The sequence below is a fragment of the Trematomus bernacchii genome, unplaced genomic scaffold (assembly GCF_902827165.1).
Source record: "Trematomus bernacchii unplaced genomic scaffold, fTreBer1.1, whole genome shotgun sequence".
In the NCBI taxonomy this organism is placed as follows: domain Eukaryota; kingdom Metazoa; phylum Chordata; class Actinopteri; order Perciformes; family Nototheniidae; genus Trematomus; species Trematomus bernacchii.
The window spans coordinates 4127-27500 of NW_022988014.1; the positions used below are offsets into that span (position 1 = coordinate 4127).

General features: G+C 40.6%; 1 protein-coding gene and 2 long non-coding RNA genes across 5 annotated transcripts in view; 2 read left to right on the forward strand and 1 right to left on the reverse strand.

The window, feature by feature from the left end:
- Positions 1–10222: 10222 nt before the first annotated feature.
- Positions 10223–12315, reverse strand: LOC117472217. Its single transcript, XR_004554893.1, has 2 exons — positions 12193–12315; positions 10223–10389 (listed from the first exon to the last, which is right to left on the reverse strand). It is a non-coding gene; the product is annotated as an uncharacterized LOC117472217 (long non-coding RNA).
- A 79-nt stretch (positions 12316–12394) lies between these two features.
- Positions 12395–14516, forward strand: LOC117472216. Its single transcript, XR_004554892.1, has 3 exons — positions 12395–12493; positions 12999–13039; positions 13617–14516. It is a non-coding gene; the product is annotated as an uncharacterized LOC117472216 (long non-coding RNA).
- Positions 14517–21432: 6916 nt separating this feature from the next.
- The window catches only part of map1sa (microtubule-associated protein 1Sa), a gene marked incomplete at its 3' end in the record, with an annotated part of 19404 nt that continues 17462 nt past the window's right edge, over positions 21433–23374 (forward strand). For 2 of the 3 annotated variants that reach the window (XM_034117386.1, XM_034117387.1), the window contains 1 exon segment: positions 21433–21721. In XM_034117386.1, coding sequence (XP_033973277.1) covers positions 21514–21721 — 208 coding nt within the window. 3 annotated transcript variants of the gene reach the window in all.

Here is a 23374-nt window from a genome sequence, read left to right on the forward strand (position 1 = left end):
ATCATGCATTTTAGCCATGCCTCATTTCGCTCTATGTGCTGTTTGCTGTCTACGGGTCTGATTCTGCTGACCACGCCCCCCTGCAGGAGAGGGGAGACGTGCTCTGATCAGCTGCTGGGCTGTCAGAAGAGGGGGAGAAAAAGAGATCTCCGTCCTCCGTGTTTTATTATATAGAGTCGTTATTCATTTGTTTTAAAGCTCAATAAATAACAAAGAAGACCTTTGACCGGCACTTTTCTAATTTTGTCCGGAAGATTTAAACTTTAACGGACATCTTGACCGGCGAAACAAACTGAAACTGAAACTCTGCCGCACGGTCCCCTCGTTCCTTGGAAGAGGCGGAGAGGTGGGTGTTTGTCATCTGCTGGTGGACTAACCGGAGAGAATTACAGTGCTTGCCTCGACGGGGAGGGATTGCATTGAATTAAAGCAGCGGGAGCAAACGCTTGCCTCGGGGAGGGAGAAAGAAAGCCACAGCGGAGAATAAACAGAAGGGTAACCATGGTAACTATGGGCGGGAAGTCTTCTTCGCTGCTTTTGTGGCAGACTACAGCGCCACTTACAGGCCTGGCATATGTACTACAGCGTCTCCAGCGCTTTCGAGCGGCAATGGCCGGCCGTGGCCCAACCCCACATTCCCCTGATAGGTGGAGAGTTGGCCCGATAGCCGTAGCGCCACTTCTGTGACGACATAGAAGTGTTCAAATCTGGATCAGTTTTTATCAGATCCGTTGCAGCCCATTTTTTAGAGATTTGGGTATGGAGGAAAATAGAGAGGGTTGTGTTTTCTGACACTTGGTGAGTTCCCTGGAACACCGGGGACACATATTCATGTAGAAAAGACGTACAAAAGTGCATTTTGCACTGGTCTTGTACTTGAGTAAAAGTTGAAGTACTCAGATCTTGTACTTGAGTAAAAGTAGAAGTACCAGAGTGTAGGAATACTCTGTTACAGTAAAAGTCCTGCATTCAAAATGTTCCTCAAGTGAAAGTAGAAAAGTATTCTCATCAAAATATAGTGAAAGTAGCGACAGTAAAAGTAGTCATTGTGCAGATTGGTCCATTTCAGAATAATATATATGATATGTTTTATAATGATTGATCATGAAAGTGTTCTCAAAGCTGGTAAAGGTGCAGCTAGTTTGAATGGCTTTGTATACTGCAGGGTAGCTTGTGGATTTACTCCAGGTGGAACTAAAGTCTGATTTAACACTTGATTATATTTCACATCATTCATCCACATCTGTGAAGTAACTAAAGGGATTAAATACATGTAGTGGAGGAAAAGTACACCATTTACCTCTGAACTGTAGTGGAGTAGAAGTACAAAGTAGTGGAACATTGAAATAAAGTACAGGTCCCTCAAAATTGTACTTAAGTACAGTACTTGATTAAATGTACATTTAGCTTGTTCCAGTTCCTCTCTTTCCTTGACTTCCACTGCCGTGCAATTCATGTTAAAATACCTGCTGGAGTTACGAAGGAAGTTTGGGTGAAACTTGGTAATGTGATTAATTTTATGTTTTGACACGTTAAGGTTTGCAGATTATTCTCAACCATTCCCGTTTTTTTTGACAGCACAAATTTAAACCAAAATGTATCATTATGATGGATTTGATTGAAATGCTTGCATTATAAAGTGTGTGTGTTTATGTATTTGTCTCCAGGGTTACTAGTTCATCTCTCAGGATGGAGAACATGAGAGATGTGGATGATGAGGAGGAGGAGAAATCTTCAGTGTCCAGAAAACCTCCAGATTTGAGTAATACACTTGGAGCATCTGACACAAGGTAAGAGTCTGTTTCTGCTGTGAACTGACCTGAAGAGGAGTCTGGTTTGATCTGAGTAGCAGATCACAGTACAGAGACTCAGTAAAGCATCACTGTGGAGTTCAGTCATGAAACAAAGTCAATGAGAGGAAAGAAACCCAGAAGAGGAAAGTAAAGAGGTAACTGAGCTCTGGCTGTGCTCATCAGCAACAGTTAATCATCTACTATTGTGAAATCATTCTCACACTCGACATATAGGACTTTGTGTTTGGTTTAGTAAATGAACTTCGAACATGTAGAACTTTTCCCTCTCACAAAGAATTGTAACAACAGAAACCCTCAAAACAAGCAAGTCCAAAAACCATTACTAAGGTAAACTCTGCTGAAATGAAAAGCTGCCCTTTACAAGAACTAGTGATGTGTGTTAAACATTTTGTTGTTTCCACAGACAGAGAGCAGAGTCTCCAGTCCCCAGCTGTCTGTCTCTGAAGAGTGACCGGTCTATGGAGACACCTCTCTACTTCAGTAATGAACCTGGACCCCCAGACACAAAGTAAGAATCTGTTTCTGCTGTGAACTGACCTGACAAACATATAGATATATATATATATATATATATACTGTATATATCTATATATATATATGCCATCTGATCATTTTAAACTCTTCTTTAATAATTACACGAGTGCAGTAGCCCACAGTATAGAAACTCAGTAGAGCTCAGTATAGAAACTCAGTAGAGCTCAGTATAGAAACTCAGTAGAGCTCAGTATAGAAACTCAGTAGAGCTCAGTATAGAAACTCAGTAGAGCTCAGTATAGAAACTCAGTAGAGCTCAGTATAGAAACGCAGACGTACTTGAATCAGATAAGGGAAATATCGGCACCTAGAGCTCTACAGTACTTCATATTGAATTGAAGTTATACATTTATGTGTATCAACCATTGATTGTTAGTTTGACTATTAATGGAGCAGCCACAATGTTAGCTAAGTCTAACTCCACTCAATCTAATGTCCATTCAGGAACTAGCATTTTGGAAGTGATTTGCTTTCCATGTTGTGTGCAGCGTAGTCAAAACCTGCTTTTTTTAAATATGACTATTGGCCAAGACCAAGTCGTTTTTATCTTTTAAAGACCTGGAAAGGGTTATTAACGCCTTTGTTACCTCGAGGTTGGACTACTGCAACGCTCTGTACGTGGGTATGGACCAGGCGTCAATTAGACGCCTGCAGCTAGTGCAGAACGCAGCTGCACGTCTTCTCACTGGCCACAAAAAGCGTGATCACATCACCCCTATTCTGGCCTCACTACACTGGCTTCCAGTTCGGTTCAGAATTGATTTTAAAATCCTTTTATTTGTTTTTAAAGCCCTAAATGGGCTGGCTCCGGCCTATATAGCTGAACTCCTCCAGCGCTACACCCCAGCCAGAGCTTTAAGGTCTGCTGACCAGCTGCTGCTGGTAGTGCCCAAGACCAGGCTCAAAACCCGAGGGCACCGAGCCTTCGCAGCAGCTGGCCCTAGGCTCTGGAACACTCTGCCCCTCCATGTGAGGTCAGCCCAGACCCTAGGGGTTTTTAAATCTACACTAAAAACACACTTCTTCTCTCTGGCCTTCTAGTCAGAGCGGAGCACGACTCCTGACTTTAACCCTGTGTTTTTTATATATCTGTTGTAATTTATTGTCTTTTATTGTGATTGTAGTAATGTGTTTTTATGTGATTGTAGTTTTTATTACATGTACAGCACTTTGGCCCGACCAAAAATCGCTTTTAAATGTGCTTTATAAATATGCTTTATAAATAAACTTTGATTTTATTTTATTTTATTTGATGTTGTGGACAGACCTGACAAAGTGTTCACTGCTTTTACAAATTGGAATCATTATGTAGTTATTACATAAACAAGTTTAATTTAGCCGTAGTAAAACTTGTGAGGTACAGTGAACATGCTGTAGGCGATGATGTTACAGACAGAAGGGCGTTTTGTTTCATAATTATATGAATCACTAAATATCTACCACTTGGGAACAGTTACCAGGATGAAATATCATCTACAGATAAAGAACTTTAACAAAACAAGAATTTGCCAACTTTGGGTTGTACCATTGGTGAAAATTAGTCACCGTAAAGTGCTATAAAGGATGTGTTGATCTCCACAGAGGGAAGAGGAAGAGTGGTGTTCCTGTGGAGGAGCAGCTGTCCAGCTGTGCTCTGTGTCAGGACGTCCTGAAGGATCCAGTCTCTACCAGCTGTGGACACTGGTTCTGCAGACAGTGCATCACCTCATACTGGGAGCAGAGACCTCCATCAGGAGACCCCTGCTGTCCCCAGTGTGGAAAGAGATCCAGAACCAGAGCTGGCCTGCAGACAGCCAGTCAGACCAGAACAGTAACAAGTAAGTCTGAACATCTGTCCAGGGTTTCCCACAGATAGACTTTACTTGGGCTGGCCGCCCAGGTATATTAACGTCCGCCCAGGTATATTAACGTCCGCCCAGGTATATTAACGTCCGCCCAGGTATATTAACGTCCGCCCAGGTATATTAACGTCCGCCCAGGTATATTAACGTCCGCCCAGGTATATTAACGTCCGCCCAGGTATATTACTACCCTCCTGGCTGGTCTACCTGCATGTGCCGTCCGACCTCTGCAGCTCATCCAGAATGCAGCGGCTCGTCTGGTCTTCAACCTTCCTAAATGTTCCCACACCACACCGCTCCTCCGCTCCCTTCACTGGCTTCCAGTAACTGCTAGAATCCACTTCAAGACACTGGTACTAGCGTACCATGCTGTGAATGGATCTGGCCCTTCCTACATCCAGGACATGGTTAAACCATACACCCCAGCACGTGCACTCCGCTCTGCATCAGCCAAACGGCTCGCTGCACCCGCACTGCGAGGGGGACCCAAGTTCCCATCAGCAAAAACACGTGGGTTTGCTATCCTGGCTCCAAAATGGTGGAATGAGCTCCCCATTGACATCAGGACAGCAGAAAGCTTACACATCTTCCAGGGCAGACTGAAAACTCATCTCTTTAGACTCCACTTCGAGCAATACAATAAAAAACAAAAAAACAAACAAAATAAAAAGCACTTACATACTAACAAAGCACTTAGATACTAACAAAGGACTTATATACTAACAAAGCACTTATATACTAACTAAGCACTTATATACTAATAAAGCACTTATATACTAATAAAGCACTTATATACTAATAAAGCACTTATATACTAACAAAGCACTTAGATACTAACAAAGCACTTAGATACTAACAAAGCACTTATATACTAACAAAGCACTTAGATACTAACAAAGGACTTATATACTAACAAAGCACTTATATACTAACAAAGCACTTAGATACTAACAAAGCACTTAGATACTAACAAAGCACTTATATACTAATAAAGCACTTATATACTAATAAAGCACTTATATACTAACAAAGGACTTATATACTAACAAAGCACTTAGATACTAACAAAGCACTTATATACTAACAAAGCACTTACATACTAACAAAGCACTTATATACTAACAAAGCACTTATATACTAACAAAGCACTTAGATACTAATAAAGCACTTATATACTAACAAAGGACTTATATACTAACAAAGCACTTAGATACTAACAAAGCACTTATATACTAACAAAGCACTTAGATACTAACAAAGCACTTACATACTAACAAAGCACTTACGATACTAACAAAGCCTTATATTCTAAAACAAAGCACTTATATACTAACAAAGCACTTACATACTAACAAAGCACTTACATACTAACAAAGCACTTATATACTAACAAAGCACTTATATACTAACAAAGCACTTATATACTAACAAAGGACTTACATACTAACAAAGCACTTATATACTAACAAAGCACTTACATACTAACAAAGCACTTATATACTAACAAAGCACTTACATACTAACAAAGCACTTACATACTAACAAAGCACTTAGATACTAACAAAGCACTTATCTAAAGCCTGTTGAGTATCACTTGAAATGGTTTGGCTCTATGAAACCCAGTGTTGGGACTAACGCGTTACAAACTAACGCGTTACTGTAACGCAACTACCTTTTGCGGTAACTAATAACGTTACTAGTTACCTATTCCCATTCAGTAACGCCGTTATAGTTACTGTGATTTAAATGGATGCGTTACTGCGTTACATTATGTGATCCAACTGAACCGAATCTCCCTGCGGATGTAACAGGCGAATACAGTGATGTCCTCTCACAGTACCATGGACAAGTGAAAGTGACCAGAGAGGAGTGATGATTGGTTAACGCGGGGTAACATTTCAGGGTAAGCCAATCAGAGACAGAGTTGGGCGGGTCTTGCCTTATGGGGAAAATACACAGACACACAAACACTTGCTAACACACACACATACACGGCAACGCCCACCACCAGCACACACACACACAATGGCAGATGCAAGTATCAGCGAGAACAGCAGCGCATTTACAACTTGGAGATATAACCACTATTTTCAATTTGTGGGGATAAAGGACGCAAAATATATTACGGTCAAATGTAAATTGTGTGCAGGACAGAAAGCATTGTCCACGTCGAATAACAGCAATGCCAATCTCCTGAGGCACCTAACTAATGTACACGGGGCTATAAAACTAGTCTTACTGTGCCACAGAACAACACAACAACTTGTATTTTTATTGTTATTATTTTTAAAGTAAACTAAAGTAACTTGTTACTTTACTTTTATAATTTAGTAACTAATAAAGTAACTAGTTACTTTTTTGAGAGCAGTAACTATAACTATTACTAGTTACTTTTTAAAAGTAACTTGCCCAACACTGATGAAACCTGATGTACTTAAATGATTCTTCAAGTTTGTATCGTCTTGGTCGAATGCACTTATTGTAAGTCGCTTTGGATAAAAGCGTCGGCTAAATGAAATGTAATGTAATAATAACGTCCGCCCAAGTATATTTCACGACCTATTTAGGTTTTTGTTTTTTTTATCCGTCTGCGAGCACTACGCCATCTGTGATCGATGAACTAGTGGACAATGATCCCTCGCTCTACGCCTCCTGTACCTGTTCGCTCTGCCATCGCGTGAAGGGTCCGCTAATAAGCGACCAACAGAAAGGGAGACCTTACGAGAAAAAGAGAAGTCAAATGTTTTTGCACATCACTCATGCGCAACTGCGGCGCAATTATGCGCTCTGCAGTAACCCCGCTGCGACGCTCCGGCAAACTAACACTAAACTTCATGAGCGTGCTCCATTAGCTCCCCCCCCCCCCCCTGCCCGTTGTGCCCGGCTACCACCACAAGTATAATTCTGTGGGAAACACTGCTGTCTCCTGGTGTCTTCAGGCCTGAAAACAGGATTCTTCCTGTTGTGTTGTACATAATATAAGTTCATTTAAAACGTTTTTTTCATTCTCACGTTTCCTTCTCTTTCAGCAGAACGTGGTCTGCAGGAGGTTTTAGATGAACATAGGCTCAGTCTGAGGAGGAGATGTGAACATGTGACTGAAGGAACTGGTGAAAGTGAAACCCTCCTCAACAGGATCTTCACTGAGCTCTACATCACACAAGGCCTGAGTGTAGAGGTTAATACCCAACATGAGGTGAGGCAGCTGGAGACAGCTTCCAAGAAAAATGCCCTCCATTACTCTCCAATCAAGTGCCAGGACATCTTTAAAGCCTCACCTGACCAACAGACTCTCATCAGAGCGGTCCTGACCAACGGAGTCGCTGGAGTTGGAAAAACCTTCTCAGTGCAGAAGTTCACTCTGGACTGGGCCGAGGGTTTGGGAAACCAAGATGTCCGTCTGGTGATCCCGCTCTCCTTCAGGGAGCTGAACCTGATCAAAGGTGAGCAGTACAGTCTTCTCAGGCTGCTCCATGTTTTCCATCCAACCTTACAGAAGGTCACAGCAGAGCAGCTGGCTGTCTGTAAAGTGCTGCTCATCTTTGACGGCCTGGATGAAAGCAGACTTTCTCTGGACTTCAGAAACAATGAGGTTGTGTCTGATGTCTCTCAGCAGTCCTCAGTCAACGTGCTGCTGACAAACCTCATCAGGGGGAAGCTGCTTCCCTCGGCTCTCATCTGGATAACTTCCAGACCTGCAGCGGCCAATCAGATCCCTCCTGAGTGTGTGGACAGGGTAACAGAAGTACGAGGCTTCACTGACGCCCAGAAGGAGGAGTACTTTAGGAGGAGATGGAGTGATGAAGACCTGTCCAGCAGAATCATCTCTCACATCAAGAGCTCCAGGAGCCTCCACATCATGTGCATGATCCCAGTCTTCTGCTGGATCACTGCTGCAGTTCTGGACCACATGTGGACTACAGACCAGAGAGGAGAGCTGCCCAAGACCCTCACTGACATGTACTCACACTTCCTGCTGGTCCAGACCAAGAGGAAGAAGCAGAAGTATGAAGAGGGACATGAGACGAGTCCACAGCAGCTGACGGAGGCTGACAGGGAGCTTCTTCTGAAGCTGGGGAGGCTGGCGTTTGAACATCTGGAGAAAGGAAACATCATGTTCTACCAAGAAGACCTGCAGCGCTGTGGTCTTGGTGTCACCGAGGCCTTGGTGCACTCAGGAGTTTGTACAGAGATCTTCAAAAGAGAGAGAGTGATATTCAAGAAAACAGTCTACTGCTTTGTTCATCTGAGCATTCAGGAGTTTCTGGCTGCAGTCTACATGTTGCACTGTTACACCAACAGAGACACAGAGGTACTGAAAGACTTCCTGCAGAGAGACTTGGACGATGACAACAGGGATAGCGGTGATCAGGATTACCCATCCCTGGATGTCTTCCTAAAGAGAGCCATGATGAAATCCCTCAAAAGCAGAAATGGCCATCTGGACCTGTTTGTCCGCTTTCTCCACGGCCTCTCTCTGGAGTCCAACCAGAGACTCTTAGGAGGCCTGCTGGGTCGCACAGACAACCGTCCAGAAATCATCCAGAGAGCCATCAGCAACCTGAAGAAGATGAGAAGTGATAAAGTCTCTGATGACAGGAGCATCAACATCCTCCACTGTCTGACAGAGATGAAGGACCACTCAGTACATCAGGAGATCACAGAGTTCCTGAAGTCAGAGAACAGATCAGAGAAGAGACTCTCTGTGAAACGCTCCTATACCACAGCTCTGGCCTACAGGCTGGAGATGTCAGAGGAGGTTCTGGATGAGTTGGACCTGGAGAAGTCCAAAACATCAGAGGAGAGACGACGGAGACTGATTCCAGCTGTGAGGAACTGCAGGAACGCTGTGTGAGTCCAGATGTGATTAGCTTTATAGATTAGTGTAGATAAGGATTTTAGTTTTTAAAATAAACACTATACAACTTGTTGCTGTTTCACATACTGAGAGAGCTAAATTGAATTAATACAATTATTCTAATAATTTTAAAATGGCACAGTTTTTTCTTCTCTTCATTTTCCTTGTCAAAATAATATGAAGGATGTTTTATCACAGCAACATGTGATCAGAACATACAGAATAACTTTACATATGTCATTGAATGCAGTAAACTTATTATGAAATGATTGCAGTTTCTTTATCGTTAAATTAGACACAGAGCAATATGTGATTCATGTTGACTCTAGTCTTCTCTAGTCTAGAAGGTAGCTAGCAGAGAGGTGACAGACATGGGATCAGATCACACTCTACCAAATATTAAATAGACTAACATCCAGTGGTAATCAGATCATGAGATTCAAAATGTTTTTCCTCAAATGCATGAAGTAAATATGTTGTTTCCCCTTTTTTTATATAAACAAATTCTGTAATATGTGTTCTAACAGAATTCCTGCCAGTGGATTCTTAGACTGGGAAGTCGTGGCCTCAGCTCTGAAGTCCGACTCCTCCGATCTGAGAGAGCTGGAGCTGAAAGTAGACCTGCAGGATTCAGAGGTGGAGCAGCTGAGTTCTGGACTAAAGAGTCCAAACTGTAGACTGAAGACTCTGAGGTCAGATCACTGGCTGTAGTTCATGTGGTTTTGTACTGTATTTATAATTGATATATTTATAATTCCATCATTTGCCTGAGTACAAAGACATTTTAATAAGTTCACATTTCTTTCTAAATTGCTGAATATTTGACAAGAATAACAGAAAGCAGAGAAAGTAAATGTGTGAGGGGACAGTGTGTGAGCTTCCACAGACTCTCACTGTGCTCCATGAGTCAGTGAAGATGCTGTCAGTACTGATGAGCTGTGAGGGAGAAGAAGGAGGTTCTTCTGATGCATTATCAATGCATTTATAGTTATCTACTATTACATTTCTAAAAGTATCTTCATCATTTTTGACATTGGCATCTGAACCCTCTCCAGGTCTGAAAAGATGATGAGACTTTGAACTATCTCAAGCAGGACCATTGTTCTCTGAACTTACATGATGTGTTCTTTATTCAGACTCTGGTGCTGCTTCTTTGTAAACTCTGTGATCTTGAGTTGAATCAGTTTCTGTGGGTTTTGATTTGTCTGGCTGCACATCACGAGTTAGTGTAGAAGGAGTAGAGTTTATGATGTGAAGTCACCACTTTTTATTGAAGGTGAAGAACGTTGTCTTTCATATTAATGACAGCTCTTTTCACTTTTTGGATCTTACTGTTTTTAACCTGTCGGGAGTGTCCACTTTATAAACGTCTACATTCTCTACTTCTCCAGCTATAATCAGATTATTAAACCTTTCATTATTTCAATCAGGAGCATTGTTTTCTAAACTTACATCATGTGTTCTTTATTCAGTCTGAAGGAGTGCAGGTTGTCAGAGATCAGCTGTTCTGCTCTGGCCTCAGCTCTGAAGTCCAACATCCATCTGAGAGATCTGGACCTGAGTGAGAACGCTCTTCAGGATTCAGGAGTGGAGCTGCTGAGAGATCTTGTGGAGAGTCCAGACTGCAGACTGGAGACTCTCAGGTCAGTAAGGGGTCGACTCAGTCTCTGCTGGTTCAGCAGGATTGTATTGAACACAGGGAGGTGGATGTGTTCCTCTCACTGGGGAATCTCTCCAGTTCCACCTTCCAGGCGTAGCCTAGCTTAGCACAACACATCAGTGATGTTACCATTTATCAGCAGTTTCTCCTTTTGTTCATCTCATGTTTCTTTTCTTGCGTTCTCCCAAGAACAATATAACATCCAACTCACAGGTTTATCATTACTTTGAGAAAAAAGATTATTAATTTAACCCTTTTAGAAGGGAAGATATAGTCATTTGGCTAAACAGGTTAAACACCTGGAATTCATCTTATATTCTCCATCCGGTTTCTTTTATAAATGATATAATAAACAGATTAATACAGTTAATACACATTTATATCAAAATGATTAAACACTAACCAATAATTTCAGGTTTTGCTTTTATCTTAAAAAAATGTATGAAGCTACATCAGGGGTACTAAAATACAAATCTTAAAGGTCCACAAAAAAAATGTCAATAAGACAAAGGTCCGTTTATTACAGTCATTCAAACTTTTAAACAATTGCAACAAGATTCTTAACACGAGGTTGCAAAAACAAAAATAATCTGTATGCAGCAGTTTTCATTGTTATTGTGTCTGTGCTTGATCCCTCAGAGTCGCAGTGTAAGAGCTGCACAGTTATGAATAAAGGCAGCTGCACTCTCTTTCATTCAGCATTCCCATTATTGCTTTATAAATGTCTTGCCCCCTTGTGTGTCCACTGAGGTTCGTCAGGCCCAACACATCTTCAACAAACTCCCCTTTGCTTCATCATAAAAACTCACAAACACCAGCAACTGAGCATTGTCAGTGGTGTCAGTGGACTCATCCACAGCTAAGGAAATGCACTGTGCATTTTTTATTCCACCACAAAGCTGATTAATCAAATCACCAGCCAGTATTTATGTTCTTCTGGTTGCTGTGGAATCTGAGAGGGGGATTTGCTTGATTTGACCTGTTATTTCCTCTTTTTGTTTGCCTTCAAACATGGTCTCCATCACTTCAGTCATGCATTCTTTTATACTTCAGTTATTATCCAGTGGAAAGCCCTTACCTGCTGGCCTAGTTCAATCAAAGTGGGGAAAAAACGCTGACAGGATGCTGAATGTGATTGGACCATAGCGTTGACAGACACACACAGACAGTGGAACAGTCGGAGATGCAGAGCGCTGTATGCAGCGGACATAGAGGAGAATTTTGACTCGTTGCGTTGTGGCGATGTCTCGCAGATAACACAGATAATACAGATAATACATATGAAAAGTATAATTTGCTCAGAGTCCAGAGACAGTTGTGGTTCGGTCCGGTCCGGATCGGACCGGAGTCCGGACTTTGAGGATGCCTGAGCTACATGATGCTCAAACTGACTGAATAGTTTAAACTGAAGATGCTGTGATCTATGTCTCCACTATTCCTGAAATAAATATACTCTATTTATTTTGATCACATTTCTTCTTTAACCTGTCGGGAGTGTCCACTTTATAAACGTCTACATTCTCTACTTCTCCAGCTATAATCAGATTATTAAACCTTTCATTATTTCAATCAGGAGCATTGTTTTCTAAACTTACATCATGTGTTCTTTATTCAGTCTGGAGTACTGCAGTTTGTCAGAGATCAGCTGTTCTGCTCTGATCTCAGCTCTGAAGTCCAACATCCATCTGAGAGATCTGGACCTGAGTGAGAACGATCTGAAGGATTCAGGAGTGGAGCTGCTGAGAGATCTTCTGGAGAGTCCAGACTGCAGACTGGAGACTCTCAGGTCAGTAAGGGGTCGACTCAGTCTCTGCTGGTTCAGCAGGATTGTATTGAACACAGGGAGGTGGATGTGTTCCTCTCACTGGGGAATCTCTCCAGTTCCACCTTCCAGGCGTAGCCTAGCTTAGCACAACACATCAGTGATGTTACCATTTATCAGCAGTTTCTCCTTTTGTTCATCTCATGTTTCTTTTCTTGCGTTCTCCCAAGAACAATATAATGCAAGCTGACAATGCAAAGCCACATTTCAGTCAGGAGCAACTTGTTAACAGACACATTTTACAGTTAAAAAGTGAGTCTGTTTGTTTTTTCTATGAAGTTGTTTTGTTCCTGGACTAATGCCTAGTTAACTCTGTAATGCAGCTGAGAGCTGTGGCAGTCAGTCGTAGTGTTTGCAGAGAGGATATGATGGGATGTGAAGCATTGGATCAGGACTCTGAAGCTGACTCAAAGAACAAACACTTATTTTAACTTGATCTCAAACTGTTGGATTGTGTTCATCCCTACAGGATCACAGGAGAGACGATCAGAGCCAAGATCCAGAAGAAATGTGAGTATTGAACTCATATCCTCCAAATATATCCAAACTATCGTACATGCAATCAAATCATAGGTAATATATTTATGTATCACTTGATGAAATCTGTGCCTCCCGTTTATGTCTAACATAATAAATGTTTAACTATTAAATAATATAAAGCTCCAAGAGTGTCTTTAACAGGCGGTTCTAACGAGTGGCTAAATTCATAATAACGTCGTCACGCTGATCACGGAGAAACTCATCTCCTCATTGGCTGTGATGTTAAGTCATGTGACTGTGATGGAGTTCCTCTATAGCCTGATGCTAGCTTTTCACTTGTGTGAAAGAACAGGTATTGGATGTACACTACTCAAAAAGAATGTATAAACACCATAGGGTAATCACTTTTTGACATTTGAATAAGGAAATGTTACAAATGATATATTTTAAATAAATAAACCCACCGCTGGGAAAGCTGAGGAATATAAATATCTCTGTGAACATCACATTGAACTTGTGTCTAACTTATTAGTCATGTTTTAAGAGATCTCTGTTCAAAGTGATTGTTGGTTATATAACTAGAGTATTTCCCCTGTTTATCTTCCAGCTCCATGAGGGGATATTGTTAACCATCAGGCAGCGCATTCAGACCCGTCATCCTGCATCTGGTTCGTTTCCTGACATTTCTGTCCCTCAAGTCTTTGGAAACAGTCAGAAGAGCGTCTACGGAGAACACGAAGAACAGTTTTAAATGATGACATTTTGCGTTAATCACCCCGACTGCATTAATCACACGTGACTATTTTTCACTCATGTTCCCGGTAATACCTTACACTAAGCAGTGGCGGCGCCAGAGATTTTCTTTTGGGGGTGCTGTGGGGTAGCTTGACGTTTCATAGGGGGCTCAAACATGTAGGGTTCCCCATTAAGACACCGGGCGCTACAGTGGAATGTTCTACTGCAACACTCCCCACACGCACACACAGTGCACGGCATATAGGTGTAAGCAGGGGTAAAGTGCTATTTTTTTTACAAGTGGGGAGTGGACCTAACCTCTTCTAGGGGGGTTCTCCTCACCTCCTCTAGGGGGGTCGGGGGCCATGCTCCCCCGGGAAGATCAATCAATCTGGTGCACTTTGAGAGCAACACAAAGAGATCTATGGATACCTCTCTCTACAGATATGAAACAGAACTTTAAACAGATTTACTTTTTCTTTATGGATATTTTACAAATCACTCCCCTTTTAAACTGTATTCTTGTTTTTCTGTCATATAGTATTTCATACCTGTTTTTCATTTATTCTCTTATTGTTTTATAACTCTAATGATCATATGAAGGTGTGCCTCGGAAATAATCTTTTGAATCATTCGTGACCAAACTAATTTATTTTTATTTTTTTTAATCTTTATGCATGCTTTAGTTAACATTAATCTGTCTCCGGCTCTTTTCTGCTGTAACAATGTACATGTCCCCTCTGTGGGACTAATAAAGGGATTCTGATTCTGATCTGAATGTTATTATCACATGTTTTTAATGCATCTAGTTTTAGATGAATCACCTGACTATATGGACGGAGATCACATGACATGTTACTTGTTAGACGCTTTTATCCAAAGTGACTTACATACTCAATACTGTGGACAATCCCCACTGGAGCAATTTTGGGTGAAGTGTCTCAGGGACACAACGACATGCTGACTGCAGAGGGGTTTGAACCTGTGACCCCCTGAACCCAACACCTACGCACAACCCACTGCGCCACACGCCTCCTACAGACAACAAGAGGGGACTGACAACAACAAATACCCAACTACAACACCCGGGCAGAGATAATACATTTACAGTTGTGAATAATGTTTGATATCCTGATGGTAAACCCGTCTTACTTTAATGTCCGTTACTTGGGACGGTTGAAACACACGGGCTCTTCCTCTCTCTGCATCCTCCTCTTGTTTCTCCTTCAGTGATCCGATCTATTTGAAGGTTAATGGAGGAAACTCTCAGAAGAGCACCTTCAACATACCATTACAGATATACTCAAATATACTATTCACGAAAAACTAATCTTATAATCTGTACATTAGTTTATACCAACAATTATTCTATTATTTTTCCCCTTATCCGTATTTAATCATTTCATTTTGTTATTGTTTTTATATATTTATGTCGTTTTCCATCCTCCATGGAGAGCACCCCATAGTAAGCACATGATTGACTTACATTTGACCAGTAGACTCTCTCCATTCATCACCTAAATATACAGTATATTCACCTCCACCATAAGGCAATCTATGTTAACCCTTTGGTGGCCTTCTCCCAGAGTCTCTGCTGACGAGACACACTTGCCCACTTCCACCTGGATGATGGCGTTTTTAAGCCGGACCTCCCTCGCTGGTCTTGTTGACGTTTGGGGAGAATATCCGCAGCATCCCCTTGTAGCTGCCCACCACCACCTTGTCTAAAGTTTAAGGCATTATTAAATACGAGATGGCTCTGTAATGTGAACAGCTGTGATGCAAATGTGAGTTGAAGTTGTTACTGGGAAATGTGAGAGAGTAAAAGGCAAAGAATCTGTTTGAAAGTCATCTTTTTCTGTAAATATGCTTTTATTAACTCAGTATTTCATTGTTTCTTTGTTTTAATTATCATAAATCTATCATTTAATTCACTGTCTTGCATTATCTCACCGTCACACAGTTCTGCTTTAAAGATGTTATTCTCTAAAGCAGGGGTATTCAACTAAAATTCAACAAGGTCCAGTTAGAGAAAATGTCCCCATGCAAAGGTCCGGAACATCAAAATGTCTAACTTGCTTTATGAATTAGTGTGATATATATTGAAGTAACTGTAGCTTTATCAACGTCTGCATGTAATCAACAACTGACTGCCAATCAGATAAAGAAAGTACAATTCAAAAACAACAATATTTATTGTCAATGAACATTGAACTATACAGATATACAGTAAATACTGTGGATATGTGTAATGTTCCTCTCGGGCTGCATTTAAAAATAAAATAGAGAAATAAATAAAATAGCTTTGTTAACCGTTTCACATCATGACTTAACAGTTTCAGACGATTATAGAACATATCAGTCTTTACACATCATAACAATTGAACAGTTTTAAAGTTTCTCTTTCTTTCCCTCTTATATTGCAGTCCCTCACTCACTTTTCTTTAATTCAGTGCGAGAATTGAGCTCGAGCTTGTCCTGCCAGGAGTTTGTAAATCTGGGCTGAAATGGTGTCAGGGCCATTCTCATACACACATGCAGGTGCTCATTGGTTAGCCTCGGTTAGCCTCGGTTAGCCTCGGTTAGCCTCGGTTAGCCTGCCCTGGAACCATATTTAGTTTTAATTTCGATCCTGGTGGACTGATCATATTGGGCTCTGAGACTGCTTATTGTTTGTGACCTCAGTCCTGACTTGAGAGGGAATGTTTGGTCAAACACTTTGTGTTTTGTCTCATAGTGGCGTTTTGGCACTTTTAATCAGGGTTGGGAGGGTTACTTTGTAAATGTAATCGGTTACTGAATACATGGCTCTGAAAGTAATCTGAATACAGTTACAGTTACACGTCTTAAAAAAGTAACGTATTCAGATTACTTTTAGAATACTTTATTTTTCCATAACAGATGGGTATGTTTTGGTGAACAGGAGACACTTATTTTACTGTTTTAATGGCTTATCAAGAGCACAACTCAAACACAACATCTTGGTGTCATTCTGGACAGCTCCCTCTCATCTGCACCCCACATAAAAAACATCACCAGGACTGCATTATTTGTACTCTCTTAAACCTTTCCTTAGAATATGTTATGAATTGTCAGGTGTCCTTGGGTGCTTTGAAAGGCGCCCCTAAATAGAATGAATTACCATTATTATTTATTATCTGAAACGACGTAATAACTTTTAAAACTGTTTCCAGTCACTTGCCCCATGCATTCAGCAGCAGCAGGCCATTCACTTTGATTTGATCCCGTTATGAAATGTCATAATTTCCGGAATAAACGTTATCTTGCAATTTTTATCGAACCATCTCCGTTTCTATATATTTTAAAAGAGATCTCTCTCTCTGATCTGCGTGCGGGGGCGGGGCCTCACAGACATGCTGCAGCGCTGTGCAGTGTGCACACAGTTCTGCTGGTAATGAATATTACATTTTATGAGGAAACTTTTCCACCAATAATTCCAAAAAGTATTCCAAAATGTATTCACATTCACCGCTTCTCTCCCCTGTATCGCTAATTATTCTCTTCAACTCACTTTCCTCTGCCGCTCTCTCGTCTCTTCTTCTGTGTTTCTCTCCCTGTATCGCTCACTCGTCTCTTTCGCCCCCTGTCGGCGGCGGTTAAAATAGAATCGCCCCGTCAAAATTGAAATCCCCTATTAATGTATTGATTATAGGTCCGGGTCCGTATCATGGATGTATAATAAGAACTGGATACAGCGTGGGAGGCGGGGCCTCATTCATTCCTTATGAGAGTTGCTCATAGCGCATGATGATAAAATGGCCCAACTTTTGAGAGAGCGAAACGTCACAGATTACCCGGCATGCCTGAGAAGTACCCGTATGTGCGCTCATAGCGCATGCGCAACTTTAACCATGCCCCCCCCAAAATGCTCGTTCACATCAAGCACCGTCAATTGCGTACACGTAACAGCACCGCACATTCATGACAGCATGGTAATGGTTTGTTATTATGATTAGATTTGATATTAACGAGGCGGCAGTTAGCAGCTAGCGGTTAGCTAGTAATTATGCTAATTTACACATCAATCGTTATGTACTTTTATATTACACTGTAACAGGATCTAGTGATATCCAAGCAACAGGGCTTCATTTAGCATGAAATAATTATTGCACTGTATATATATATATATATATATATATATATATATATATATATATATATATATATATATAAATATACACAGTGCAATAAGCTTCTTAGTGCAATAAGAAGCTACAGGGACGTTAATCTACGTCGGTAATATTAACTTTATTTAATACAACATTTACGGTACAAGATTTAATCATACAGCCCATGTAGTATAATATTTTACAAATGATGAATTACAGCAAACATGTGCAATATATCCATTATTACAGCTCCGTGGGCTGGCAGTAAGGCGATATGGGTCCGTTCTTATTGTGCATCCATGGGTAAAGATAAACGCATGTAGTGCTGAACACGTAACATGAACGTGCCAGGCGGCGCGGTCCCGTGGGTTAGATGCGCGTTCATAATGCAGAGGGAAATAACTCTCAGAATAACGTTATTAGCACATTTTACAACTTGAGGAACGAATGTTTTTAAATAAGAGCTATACAAGTGTTCATACTGGGTAGTTTATTTAGTTTAAAAAAAATTATCCAACGATTTACAGACCACTCTTTCCCCATGTAAGTCAATGGGAAAAAGTGTTTCCGGGCCTGGCAACCAAAAGGAAGTGTAGTACCGCCGTTTGGCCAGCACGAATATTTTCATCAGAGTCCGGCGCACTTCCTGGGGGCTTGGTCCGTATAGGTCGGCGTCTGGGTCCGGATCCGGACCGCGGTCCGCCTGTTGCCGACCCCTGCTCTAAAGAGTCACATTTGGAGAAAAGCGTGAAGAGAAATGTCAGAAATGGTTTTAAGAAAATAAACATTCACAACAAACAGAAGTTGTTGTTTTTTTAATGCAATTACATTTTAAGAGTTTCAGTATTCAATCACAAATACAATTAATATATCAATCACTCCATTTGGTTGTACTTGAGTAAAAGTAGAAGTACTCAGATCTTGTACTTGAGTAAAAGTAGAAGTACTTGTACTTGAGTAAAAGTAGAAGTAGCTACTGAGATCTTGTATTTGAGTAAAAGTAGAAGTACTGAGATCTTGTATTTGAGTAAAAGTAGAAGTACTGAGATCTTGTACTTGAGTAAAAGTAGAAGTACTCAGATCTTGTATTTGAGTAAAAGTAGAAGTACTCAGATCTTGTACTTGAGTAAAAGTAGAAGTACTCAGATCTTGTACTTGAGTAAAGTAGAAGTACTCAGATCTTGTACTTGAGTAAAAGTAGAAGTACTCAGATCTTGTACTTGAGTAAAAGTAGAAGTACTCAGATCTTGTCCTTGAGTAAAAGTAGAAGTACTCAGATCTTGTACTTGAGTAAAAGTAGAAGTACTCAGATCTTGTACTTAAGTAGAAGTACTCAGATCTTGTACTTGAGTAAAAGTAAAAGTACTCAGATCTTGTACTTGAGTAAAAGTAAAAGTACTCAGATCTTGTACTTGAGTAAAAGTAAAAGTACTAAGATCTTGTACTTGAGTAAAAGTAGAAGTACTCAGATCTTGTACTTAAGTAGAAGTACTCAGATCTTGTACTTGAGTAAAAGTAGAAGTACTCAGGTCTTGTACTTGAGTAAAAGTAGAAGTACCAGAGTGTAGGAATACTCTGTTACAGTAAAAGTTCTGCAATCAAAATGTTACTCAAGTAAAAAGTAGAAAAGTATTATCATCAAAATATACAGACAAGAAAGAGAAGCTCTAAAATCAGAAATCAGGAAACAAAGAAGTCTCAAAGAGATGTTAGACATTGGGTCAGGGAGACTTTATATTATGTAAGAAGAACAGAGTTAATAAAGATAATTTAATATTTTAATTTTTGGTTGAATTCTGTCCTCAATCCAAAACTCCAATACTCATTGTCTTCAGTGTTTTTTTTTTTACTTTTAAGGTTATTTGTATAGTTACATTTGGTGTAAATACTTGTCTTTAGCATCCTAAATTGCAATGCTAAATTGTTTCTTAAAAAAACGTATTTTGTACAATCCTTATATATTTCCTTTTTTTTTTACCATTTTTTTTTGTTTTTATTGTTTATGTTCGCACCACCAGATACCAAAGCAAATTCCTTGAATGTGTAAACGTACCTGGCAATTACATCACATGTCACTTGTAAGTCGCTTTTATCCAAAGCGACTTACATACTCAATACTGTGGACAATCCCCACAGGAGCAATTTGGGGTGAAGTGTCTCAGGGACACAACGACATGCTGACTGCAGTGGGGTTTGAACCTGTGCTCCCCTGATCCCAACACCAACGCACTACTGCACTGCGCCACATGCCTCGTTAATAAACTTGATTCTGATTCTGATTCTGACAGACAGTTTCATCCCACAGGCCATAAGACTGTTAAACACCTGAAAGTTTGGAAGAACATACATCCGTCTGCAATTTATCAATATTCCTTTTATAGACTATTCTGCACTATTTCTACTATATTCTATTTTAATGTATTTATTTGCATTATTTTATCTGTTGTATTGTTGCTCTGTTGGAAGAGCCTGTGGCCTCATATTTTCATTGATATATCTACACTGTAGCTAATGTACACATGACAATAATAGCCTTGAATCTTGAATCTTGAACAGGGTCAAAATCACAAACATCTCAAGGTCTCAGAAAGATCTTAAACTGCTGATGGATTATTCAATCAATAAATGTTTATTTATATAGCCCAATATCACAAATGTTACATTTGTCTCAGTGGACTTCACAGTTTGTACAGAATATCAGTATGACAATACGACACCCTCTGTCCTTAGACCCTCTGTCCTTAGACCCTCTGTCCTTAGACCCTCTGTCCTAATGGCGCAATTCCACTACAGCGCGGAGCTCGCTTTAAGCGTGCCGTGTCGTGCCGTGCCCGTTTTTGGTTGCGCTTCCACTAGGCCTAGTTCCGGTATATCAATACGACACCCTCTGTCCTTAGACCCTCTGTCCTTAGACCCTCACATCGTACAAGGAAACACTTCCAGAGAAACCCCACAGTTTAAAGGGGAACATGGGAGAAACCTCAGGGAGAGCAACAGAGGAGGGATCCCTCTCCCAGGACGGACAGACGTGCAATAGATGCCGTGTGTAAATCGAAGAGATAAAACATTTACAGCATAGGTAGACCAAATGTTTGGAAATGCATGTGTCTATAATAAGAAGATGAATCCACGAGGACGTCAACAATCCTGTGGGAGCCATCAGGGAAGTAGTATGATGAGAGTCATGCAGGACCGCAGAGACAGGTTCAGCCATGACTCGAAGTCCAGGACTCAGGATAGAGGATCCAGACAATAGGATCCAGGACTCAGGATCCAGGACTCAGGATGAACGTTAGCACCATAGACTGTATATATAAAGCACCCAATATGAGTAGGAAGGGTTTATAATTAGGTTTTTGTTATTGGTATTTAAACTGATAACAACAAGAGAAAAAATATATGTAAATGGTCAAATTAAATGTGGAATATTTATACAAACTGATCCACATTATCCACTACTACACCTTATTAGACAGAAATACATCTTGAATACAGAAAGGTGGCAGTAATGCGCCTTTAACGCTTTTTACCAGCCGCCATTACACCGTAAAAGAAGACGACGAAGAAGAAGAAGAAGTTTACAGCAGTGGGCGTGGCTTGTGTTCTAATCACGTCACTAGTGGACAGTCCACACACAGCATGATGGCGGCAGCAGCGGTAGCGGCGGAGCGGGGCGGAGGAACTGGAGGAACCGGAGCACCGGGAGGACCGTCTCCTGCTGGAGCCTCTGCCCGGGCCGAAGGCTCCTCTCCCCGGCCTGGCTCTGCGGGTTTCTCGGTGCTGGTGGTGGTCGGGTCTCTGCGGGCCAACGGGCTTCTGGAGCGGCTGCTGAAGCAGATAGAGACCGGTGAGGACCAGACACCCTTTCAAAATAGAAGCCCTCCTGTGTACTGTACTGAAGTTGTTTTTGTATGATTAGTGATTATTATGATTAATATTTAATATTCCATTCCTCTCATACTTATGTATATATAATATCCTGCTTTATATTTTGTTACTGTACATTTGTAATTCAACATAACTTCTACTTCTTTTTTAATGCTATTTTATTTCTATTGCGATGTTTACAAAATTCACACACACACGCACACACACACACACACACACACACGATTCTTTAAACATATGCATTTATAGGAGGGTACAGGAGAATGCATGTTATGATTGTGATTTCTTATGATTTCAGGAGGTTCATTTAACCTGAGTGAATGTAGGTAAGGCTTCCAGATGTTATAGAAATGGTCAGATTTGTAGAACATTATTAAAGATATTCCAGGGAAACCAACTCAAATATAGTTTAGTGAGAAGGGCCCTCATCTTTAGTCCTTTGTATTAATATATATGTCCTAGCAGCTAGAGTAAGGACAGTATATCATCTTTTACAGCAGCAGTAGGTAGTGTTTTGATTCGTAGACCTAAAATCAAAAGGGTCTCCATTCAGTCTGTTTTTGGTGAGTTTTCTGCCACTATTCTCAAAGTTAGTGGTCGGTTTTCTGATATTTAATGGCTTGTTTTCTGTGTGATTTTGACCACATTTTCCGTTTATCCGTTATTTCCTAGCAGCAAAAGTAAGGACATTATATAATCTTTAACTAGCAGCAGTAGGTAGTGTTTTGATTCGTAGACCTAAAGACAGTGGGTCCATATATTGTGTTTTAATGAGAGAGAGACAGATGTTTATTAGTATTAATCTGTCTGTCTCTCTCTCTCACACTCTCTCTGTCTGTCTTTCACACCAAGTACTTTGCCGTGTACTGTGTACTAAACGTCTTATCCTTAAATAATTAAAGTCCCTATTCTCCAGATTTCTACCCAGTGTTTAACACAAAGTCTTAAAGTAGACATGTGCGGATAGTCTCCTCTGGTTAGTGACGTTTAAACCGGAAAAATAACACTTTATAAAATATAAACCGATGGATGGAAGACACGAGATTAGCATGCTAAGCTAACATAGCTCCATCTTGTTCCCTCTGTTTACGTCTTTATTCCTTCAAACTAAAAGTCTGCTTTATCTATTAAACACGTGTAGGAAACACAAAGGACATATTCCACCATGAGAGGAATCAGTGTGTTTCTGCCGTGTGTTTTTAGGGTTAAATTTAGACTTTACAGCCGACATGATGCGGGACATCCTGTCCTCCAGGGTTCATGTTTTTATTTTGAAAATCCCTCCCCACCGGATGTTTTTTTATTTTGTGGAGCTTGACTGTTTTACATTTGGTTCCTGTTTTTGAAGTAGGTTAACAGTCAAAAACTCAGTAAAAGTTTAATGATGCAGAAGACTGTGTTTTATCTTTATAACTGCATTATTATAATATACCAATAAAGTTTATTTTAGTGTTTAATATATACAAACTGCAGATTGTTTTAAGAGCTGCAAACTTTTACAGGTCATAACTTCTGAACACATTGAAACATAAACCACAGACAGCAGTGAACACTGGTGTCTGAACACTAACTGTGTTTGTTCATCATGTGGGTTCAGAAACATGCTCTATAT